We start from the raw sequence: 9,595 nt of genomic DNA, 5'->3' as shown, positions 1-9,595 counted from the left end.
CCGAGCAGCAGGAAATAAATCTGTTTGAATACTGAAGACATAAAACCCAGAAATCTGTCGGCAGACGAAGAGATGGTAAAAAAGTGTCGTAAACAGAGACGTTGTTGTTGTTTACCTGAAGACGAAGAGTATATTTATTGACAGGATTTTAACCTGTAGTGTACAGTATATATCATGAAGTAAAAAAACAAATGTATATTCCTTTGTGTTAAGATACAGAAAACCAGTCTTTTGTAAAAAAAATAAAATAAATAAAAAAATGTACAAAAAAAGTATTCTTTATGTTTAGTGACGTGTAAATATATAAGTGATGTTGTGGCGTCTTTGTTAAATGTCTGAGAGTCTTTTTTAAATAAAGATACGACATATAAAAACAGTCAGAGTCTCAATGATTGATTTCACGTCACGGCGTGCAGCTCGTCCTGCAGATACATCAGGTTTTCATCAGAACAGACCCAAACAAAGAGAGTGTGGGAGGACATCTGTGGAAAAGAGCCGCAGGTCAGATTCAAACCAACACGCAACCTCTGCAGTGCACAATCCTGCCGTTCATTGAGGCTAACGCTGCTCCTTTTATTGTGAAAGGGGAACCGTCTACAAAATAAAACAAGAAACTAAACCATAAGGCTGCAGGTGCCTGATGTCAAACATGTCTGATAAAACCCCGACACGCTCTAAAGTGGATCTTTATATCGCTCACGAACACCCCGTGAAGTCTTCATCAGGCTGTCACGTGCACAAACTGGTGAAGACAATCCAGGGCCGCGTCCCAAACATATTCCCAGTGTCCGAGCTGAGCTCATTTCAGTGTTTCTCTTTTAAATGTGAAGCACAGGGTTTGAGTCTGGATGACCCGAGCGGAGGCCTCGGTGTTGGCTGGGAGTCGCCCTGATGAAGTGTCGGTCGTAAAACGAGTGAACGTTCTCACCAACTTCTTAAAAATCAATTCACCGAATGTCGATTTGGATTACGAGGCCTCGAAGTCTGCGTCCTGGCTTTGACGTGCAGAGCGGCGTGACCCAGCGCACAGCAGGGGTCCCGTTTAATAGAAGGAGCAGAGAGCAGATACACATGAAGCGAGCCCCCTCTGTCTCTCTCGGCAGGACAAAGACAACCAGGCTGAAATGAACGCCGTCTTCAGTGCATTCAAATGGGTGTAAATACTATAGCATAGCATCTGGTGCCGGAGGAGCTCCTGCTGTTCTGAATGACGAGGGGAGAGGGAAATGACTGGAGCAGATTCAGTCTTTCCTCAGCAGCAGTTTGAGGCACAAAGACACACGTGGAGGTTTTTCTTAATGAAGTCAGATGTTTGATTTCATGCACTCGGTCCTACAGTGGTTCATGTTGTTCCTGCATGTTAGGGTTAAGGCTCTGCTGTATCATGAACAAACTGATAGATAGTAAGCAAGCAGCCAGTGGCAGTGAGTCACTTATTAGCAGCCTCGCTATTGGCTCGTCGGTCCAGCAGTCACAGAACAAACAGAAGGTGTCGTCACAGAAAGCAGCACCTGTGACTTTCTCACTGTGCATGTGAAGTAAAGGTCATTCAGTCCTGAGGTAGATCTACCGTCAGCTCGACCTCCAGGCTCCACGCTCGCTCACTTTCAGCCACTGTGTCATTGAATCCCTCGTTAAGTGAGGATGAGTTTTCGAGGTGTTGGCGTCCTCCTGCAGTGTTACCTGATGTTGGCAGCTGCCATGTTTTTTGATCTCGGAGAGAAGGAGGGAAAATGCATCATTGAGGAGATTCCTGAAGACACACTGGTTACTGGTGAGTCCTAAAGAGAGAGAGAGAGAGAGAGAGAGAGAGAGAGAGAGAGAGAGACAGAGAGAGGGAGAGAGAGAGAGAGAGACAGAGAGAGAGAGAGACAGAGAGAGGGAGAGAGAGGGAGAGAGAGAGAGAGAGGGAGAGAGAGGGAGAGAGAGAGGGAGGGAGAGGGAGAGAGAGAGGGAGGGAGAGAGAGGGAGAGAGAGGGAGAGAGAGAGAGAGGGAGAGAGAGAGAGAGAGGGAGAGAGAGAGGGAGTGAGAGGGAGAGAGAGAGGGAGGGAGAGAGAGGGAGAGAGAGAGAGAGAGGGAGAGAGAGAGAGAGTGAGAGGGAGAGAGAGAGGGAGGGAGTGAGAGGGAGAGAGAGAGGGAGGGAGAGAGAGGGAGAGAGAGGGAGAGAGAGAGAGAGGGAGAGAGAGAGAGAGAGAGAGGGAGAGACAGAGAGGGAGAGAGAGAGGGAGAGAGAGAGAGAGAGAGAGAGAGGGAGGTTTACACGTGACTGTGGTGTCACACGGTACGGAAACGTTGTTTTCACGGCAGCATGTTTAATATCTTTAATTAAGTAACTTCTTCTTCCTGTAAATATTTGTTTATTTATTTTGTTTGTTTGCTGTGACGATGACAAAATAAATCACAAATGAATGTGCAGCTTTTCCATCCAGTAGATGTCGCCCTCGAGCTCCTGTATGAAACCAAAACAACCCGCTGTCACTGCGGTGTGTGTGTGTGTGTGTGTGTGTGTGTGTGTGTGTGTGTGTGTGTGTGTGTCTCACCTTCAGGGTACTTCCTGTTGGAGCCCTGGGATCTGAAGTCGGTCACCTCCTCGCCTCACCTCGGCGTCACTGTGACAGTCAGAGACCCGGACTATGAGGTACCGTGAAATACACTGATCCCAGTAACTGTACAGATGAACACTGTACATTGTGCTGGTCTTGGACCACTGCAGACTCTCGCTGGACTCTTCTCCTCTGTCGCCCCCCGGTGGTGGAATGAACTAACAAACTCCATGCGACCTGCCCCTTTAAGAGAAAGATAAAGACCCAGCTCTTATGAGGACAGGGATGATTAAGTTGGTCTTGATGCTGATTAGTCCACATTGTGCGCTGCCTCTGGTCACTTCCTGTTGGCACTTCTGGTCACTTCCTGTCAGTGTGTACAACCAGACTTAAAGCTGTTTGTTTGCACTTCCTGCTGTTGTCTCCTCCTCCTTTCTCGCGTCTCACTCAGTATCCCCCCACCCTCTCTCGCCCTCTCTCCTCCCCTCTCTCTGTCTCTGTCTCTCTCGCCCTCTCTCTCTCTCTCTCCCCCCCTCTCTGTCTCTCTCTCTCTATCTCTCTCTCTCACTCTCTCTCCCTCTCTCTCTCTCTCTCTCTCTCTCGCCCTCTCTCTCTCTCTTTAGGTTCTGATGACCAAACGCTTCGGTAAATTTGGTAAACTGACCTTCACGGCTCACGCCTCTGGTCAGCACTACCTCTGCTTCCAAACCAACTCCACGCGCTTCTCAGTCTTCGCTGGAGAAAAGCTGGTGAGACGTACGGAACGAATTTAAAAGAACATTGTAGAACAACACTCGTAGGCGAGTCAATGACGACGTCGGCGACTCCCTCTGCTCTTTGCTACAGAAGCTACATTTGGACGTTCAGATGGGAGAGCACACGATTGGCCACAGCGCTGCTAAAACCAAAGACAACATGGCGCAGTTGGAGAACAGCCTCAGACACCTGTTTGAGCAGATGATGTACATCATCAGGCAGCAGGAGTACCAGAGGGTGAGCGACCTTTTCTTCACCGTGTCAGGACCAATGAGACCGCATCACAGTGTCGGCCTTTGAAAGGACCCCGTGTCCACCTACAGCGCCCGCCGTCTTTTTTTCCGACGGCTCAATTTCAACTTCTTCCAACTTTTCAGACAGGCTCCGTGTCTGGTCGGGTAGAAATGACCTCAAATATAAAATACACAGTAAAAAGCAACGAAGCAGAGTCAGTCATAAAGCGGGCGTTACTAACAGACTGTTGTCATGGAGACAGGAGGGACATGCAGCACTTCTCTGCATGAAATAAAATAAAAATAAAAGTCAGCAGGTGGACACAGGGCCTTACATCCTGTGTGTTTTATTTTGGTGACAACACTTCCTCCTCTCACGCAGGAAAAAGAGGAGGCGTTCCGTCAGGTCGGCGAGGACACCAACAGTAAAGTGCTGTGGTGGGCCGTGGTGCAGACCTCCATCCTGCTGTCCGTCGGCTTCTGGCAAATGAAACGACTCAAAGACTTCTTTATTGCCAAAAAGTTAGTGTGATGTCTGACCTTTGACCTTTAGCCTGGTGATCGTCTCTGTGGTGTCGACACATAAAGGCTGCAGGAAGTACAGGAACATAAATAAAGGCTTTCTTCTTGTCAAACAGCGGGCGACATGAACAAGCTGGAAAACTGACAGAATGATGTTTCAGTAGCAAGTATGTTAAGAGATGATGTTAGCGTGCTATGGACAATCTTTGTAATATTTCTATTAGGTTGTTTTAAATGTGGACATATTCCTGAGAGTCTACAGACCTCCAACATGTGAAATAAACTGACTGCCGAAGACCCTCAAATTTACTTTCCATCCAAAGCCAACAAACACATTTCAAATTAGAAATATCCACTAATAACCAAACTATGAACAGTTAACACAAACAGATTTAAGTGTTAAACATGTTTAGACATGTTCAGGGAGGAGGTGCTGGATGGAGAGAGTGCGTGTGACATATCCGTCCACCAGAGGTCGCCACTGAGCGCTCCACGGAGAGAAGCCACATCACAGACATCAAGTACACGTGTTGATTTAAGGAATATATGTATATATATAAATATAAACAATATATACAAGATATATAAACAGTATATAATATATATATAAAAACAATATTTAAAATGTGAATCAAAGATAAACCTCAGAAGAAGAAGAAGGAGATATCCTTTATTAATCCCACTGGGGGGGAATTAATTTTCCACTCTTCTGAGACATGCTAACACACACACACACACACACACACACACACACACACACACACACACACACACACACACACACACACACACACACACACACACACACACACACACACACACACACACACACACACACACACACACACACACACACACACACTAAGGGAGAGATGATCGAGTGAGCCCGGGCAGTTGGAGTGTCGGTGCCTTGCTCAAGTGCACCATTTGCAGAACTCTGCAGAAAGTGAACCGCCCATATGTGCAGTTTTTAACATTATCGTTAAAACTGAAGGTCAAGTGAAGCGACCGGCTCGAAGGCTGGCACCCACCAGCTGCTCCAAACCTCGAGCCCCTCCAGAGAGGAGCAGAGGTGTTTGAAGAGCCTTTTTCCTTTACCACCAAGATTCAACTCTTGGGATTATTCTTAAAAAAAAACTTCCTGTACAACCAACATGCCAACATACATGACAAACACATGTTGTTCAGTGCTCATGATGGACTGACGTTCTTCTACCTGCCAAGAGTAAAGACTCTGGAGACGACCCTGCGTAAACACATCTGAATAAAGACACTTTCTCCCCTTTGATTTAGTAGACAACACACACACACATTGACCACTAGATGGCAGCCATGCACCGCCGACACGACTCGACTGCTCGAGGTCACGAACGACCGTCTGAGGTTTCTGTGATGGAGGGTTTTTGTGCAAAATCAAAACATTTTGCTTTGTCATTCTGAATTCTAATTTGACGGAGTGAAAAAGGACAGAAAACACAAAATGTTTCGTGAACTTGAGTAAAATGGCGGCGTATGAGACATGACACCTTCACGGTCCTTCTTCTCCTGCCGTTATTGTGACGAGATATCTGGAACTGAACACTCTTAAACGGAGGGGAGAGACACAGGAAACAAATGTCTGAATCTGTCATCGGCCTCGGAGAAGTATCTCCTTCATGTGGTCAGACATACCAAATTTCATCCTTGGTAATATTATATATTGATTTAATACACAGGCAGGCCGGCGAGGAGGGCTAAACGTGACAGTTGTGTGCTGTCAGAGCAGAAGACAAAAGGTTGTTTGGGGAATGCGTCCCGGGGAAGAGCTGAAATAGCTGCTGGAGGAATTTGTTGTTCAAGATGAACACTCAGCCGTTCTGTCTGCTTTTCCCTCTTTGTTTAAAAAAAAAATACATTGATGTTCTTCTTCTGCCTGCGTGCTATCAAATTACTAATTATACAGCTCAGATCCCTCCTCCTCCTCCTCTTCCTCTTCCCGAAGAATCCCAAAGTAAAGAAAGTTTCCAAGACAATAATGCAGAGAGAGGAAGATCAGAAGGAAGAGGAGGACGAGTCTCGACAGGTGGCAACGTGGCTGTGCAGCCTCGTCTGTAAATGTTGGATGTGTTCGCAGATTTATAAGGCTTTCTTGGGGACATGTGTCTGAATGTCTGTCTCATCTATGGGAAAACTATCCACAAAGAGACGACCATAAGTCTCCCTCCCTCTCTCTCTCCTTGCGTTTGAACTCCAGAACCTCTGGGATTGTCACATCATTGTGCAACTGATACAGGGAGGACATGCGATCTGAATTACAACCTCGGCATTGTTCGCATTTCTCAGAGTCTGAACTGTCCGCCTCGTGATTTCTCATGTACATCTGTGCAACTTGTGAATATCGGAACCTTTTCACATCATATTGGACATTTGTTCGACGTCTATGCTCATTTCTTCTTTTACCTCCCCCCCCCGCTGCCACTGCCGTGACCTCATCCTGTCAACGCTTTCCGACCCCGAGTCTTCATAAAGATAATTGACAAACAACAGAAATGCCAGATGAGGTAAATGCCATCGCACAAATAAAAGCACCCTGGGAAGAGAAGAAAAAAAAAAAGTCAAAAAGTGCTGCCTCGCCTTTCACAATATTTAGATTGGGATCAAGAGATTTCCTGTTATTTATTAAGCTGTGTTCCTGTGTGACTGACGGAGGAGTGAAGACGATCACAGCATAAAAATAGTCGTTTGGAAAAACACTGTTTGCACAAAATAAAACAGCCAGTCTGTATATTCATGTCCACATACTGTAGTGTTTGAAGCTATAATACAATGCATGTAGAAGGATTTATTCATCATGCTGTTTGCTTTCCCTGCTGTAGTTTTAATTCTACAATTTTAATTCTGAATTTTGAAGCACATTTAAAAACAGTGACTGAATGAAACCTTTATTGCCTCTGGGGGAATTTAACTCGCAGCCTCAAAAAGACAAGGTGACAAAAGAATCAGTCTGATCAGCTGATCAACAACACGAAGGTCAGGTACAAAGGAAGTGACGTCTCCACCTGTACCTGTGCACTGAAGTCTTCATGGGTCAGGGTCCTGGTACCGTGCACGCCCGCTCACACTGTCAGTGTTTACTCCTTCCACTGTGACGAGTAAAAATGTCTGCAGTCAAAGAACACGGGAGCAAAGCTATTTATAAAAAAGGAATTAATTTCCCCTCTGCGCTTCAGTTTAAGCCGATGACACGCCATCATTTTATTGCATTTGTAGAATAATACCATTAAGCTGTCACACACTGATTATTCCACCTGTTGGACTGATGTCGGCTCGAACATCAAGTGACATAAATCATTCACAAAAACAACTGTATTACCATGAGGTCTGAGCTGCAGGGGAAGTCATGTCAGAGAGAGTCAGTCAGAGCGCTGGATATACTGTATAACCCCAGCGGCTATGGAACAACGGCCCACTTAAGTCACTAAAGACTGCCAATGTGAGGCCCCTGTTTTATCAGCAAATCCAGGCCATTATACGGCTAATGCCAGGCATTGCCTGTGACATCCCCCGTCTGTCTGCGACACGGTTAGCTTCAGCTCCCGTGTCAGTGGAATACACCCGGCTTCAGCAGAGGACCGGCACAAAACTGTACTTAGTGTTTGGGATGAGCGACTAGATTCCTGCTGTGTTAAAGGGCACGGTGCTGCATGAATCTGTATTATCACACCGACCCGGCTTCAGCACCACCACATGTCGTCTCAGCACACTTATAAATAAAAAGAGACTGTTTGCAAATATCAGAATTTTATATTTTAGCTATAATTTTGAAAAATGTTTCATTTTAAGTCAAGTTGCTATATTTGCCACACGGGCCGAATGTGCTCTGCAGACGTCTGACAACACAGAGAAAAATGCTCTGTTTGTAATGTGCCCTCCTTGTGATGTCACAGTGGGATTCTGGTTTAAAAAAAAAAAAAAAATCCCCTCCCCTCCCATCTCCCCTACATGGACTCCACCCTCAGCCTAGAGCTGTCTACGGAGAAATCTCAGGGGGCGGAGCTTATTGCATTTAAAGAGACACACACACCAAAACAGAGCGTTCTGAGAGATCTGGTTTCTACAGGGTCACAAACCTCCTCTGCTGCTTGATTCATGTTATATTAGGACCAAAGCACAGAAACACAGATGCTTCATTTAGACCACAGGGGGGCACTGTTTTAAAAGAGGGGGGGGATATGTCCTCTTTAACTGTGCTGCATCCCTCTCTTTACACTAAGTGATACCAAACGTCTTTGTTTCATAGTTACAACAGAAATGGATGACCAAGCACACGATAAGACCACACACGGCTTTTACCAAAGAGACACACAAACACATGAAGGGACGCATGCGTGACAGCTTTAAGCTCGTGTTGTGTTTCGTCTGACAGTAGCAGTAAGGTAGTAATTGAGAGATTAGCGCTAAGGTGCTATCATGGCGCTCCTTTGTTTGGTCTCTCTCGATTAGCGGTCGCACATCACGGTACTGGCATGTGTGGGAATGAGTCACACAATGAGGTACTTTGTGAAGGTTGCCTCATTTTGGACCTTTTGAATCTGTCGGATTCCACGGTAACCATAGCAACGTCGGTGTGCACAAATATTTGGACATCAGGTAAATTTGTTTTTTTTTTCAACTCGCTCTTTTTCAGGAATCCCCCGTTTAACCGCGCTCGCACCTCCAGCTCGTCCAAACTTCTTTTTAAACTTCAATTTAAGCTTCCAGTTAGTTTGAGAATTGATTTTACTTTTCGCTTTTAAAGCACGTATGAGGCTGGCTCGGACTTAAATCCTCCGATGGTTGCCTTCTGGTTGCTCTGAAGTCGAGGCTTAAAACTAAAGGTGACCGCTCTTTCGCCACCAGGTGGAAAAAAAAGGTGAAATAAGTACTTTCCAGAACATTTGACCTGCCGAGACGCTGCAACATCAAATGGAAACATTTATGTTTAAAATCGTGGAAGTTAAATAAATGGCCTTATGGGCTTGACAGAAACAGACTTGCAGCATTGAGCTTGTCTGAGTCAACAGAGTCATTTGATGTGGTTTTGGGCTGGAGGTTGGAGGGATGGGGGGGGGGGATTCTCAGACCCCGGGTGTTTACCCCATAATCCCTGAGACGAAGTTCACAAGTGGGAGGAAAGTACGGAAGATTAAGCTTCCTCCCGAAGGTTTACCGCTCCCATGTTCTCCAAAGACACGCGGGGAAGAGGGTCATTCCTGGGAAGGATTTGAGACAGAAGAGATTTTTTGTATAGTTCAAAAAACTTTATATTTAAGTAACTTTTATTGTCCTTTTTTCCTTCAAAAACTAAAGTTTTGCTGTTCCATAAAGAATGTCTCCTCTGTTTATCCTTGTTTGTATCAGTTGAACTGTGACGTCTACATTTTAAACATCATGCTTCGTACGATGCTGCAACTACCTTAGCATAGTTTAAATATATTTAAAAAGAAAATCTGAATTTGTAAATTGTGAAAAGGCAGCACATTCTGCATTTTGGGTGTGAATCCATATACCTGCCAAACTTA

At 45.4% G+C, this 9,595-nt stretch overlaps 1 protein-coding gene across 1 annotated transcript; it reads left to right on the top strand.

Annotated features, from left to right (window-relative positions):
• The first annotated feature begins 1,378 nt into the window (after positions 1 to 1,378).
• LOC306829657 (transmembrane emp24 domain-containing protein 11) lies at positions 1,379 to 4,190 on the top strand. Its single transcript, XM_079352767.1, has 5 exons — positions 1,379 to 1,774; positions 2,548 to 2,639; positions 3,168 to 3,293; positions 3,391 to 3,537; positions 3,916 to 4,190. Exons 1-5 carry the CDS (start codon positions 1,645 to 1,647, stop codon positions 4,063 to 4,065), a joined length of 645 nt encoding a protein of 214 aa, XP_079208893.1. The 5' UTR covers positions 1,379 to 1,644; the 3' UTR covers positions 4,066 to 4,190.
• Positions 4,191 to 9,595: the final 5,405 nt, after the last annotated feature.

This window comes from Symphodus melops (genome assembly GCF_947650265.1).
Source record: "Symphodus melops genome assembly, chromosome: 9".
NCBI lineage: Eukaryota > Metazoa > Chordata > Actinopteri > Labriformes > Labridae > Symphodus > Symphodus melops.
The sequence above is the reverse complement of the archived record's forward strand: the minus strand, read 5'-3'. Positions and strand labels throughout refer to the sequence as shown.

What these genes read in the sequence shown, in the direction of transcription:
- LOC306829657 (XM_079352767.1), top strand. Translation starts at nt 1,645, where the DNA reads ATGAGTTTTCGAGGTGTTGGCGTCCTCCTGCAGTGTTACCTGATGTTG. An exon ending in TGAAGACACACTGGTTACTG is followed by an intron (nt 1,775 to 2,547) that starts GTGAGTCCTAAA and finishes TCTCACCTTCAG; the next exon opens with GGTACTTCCTGTTGGAGCCC. An exon ending in TCAGAGACCCGGACTATGAG is followed by an intron (nt 2,640 to 3,167) that starts GTACCGTGAAAT and finishes CTCTCTCTTTAG; the next exon opens with GTTCTGATGACCAAACGCTT.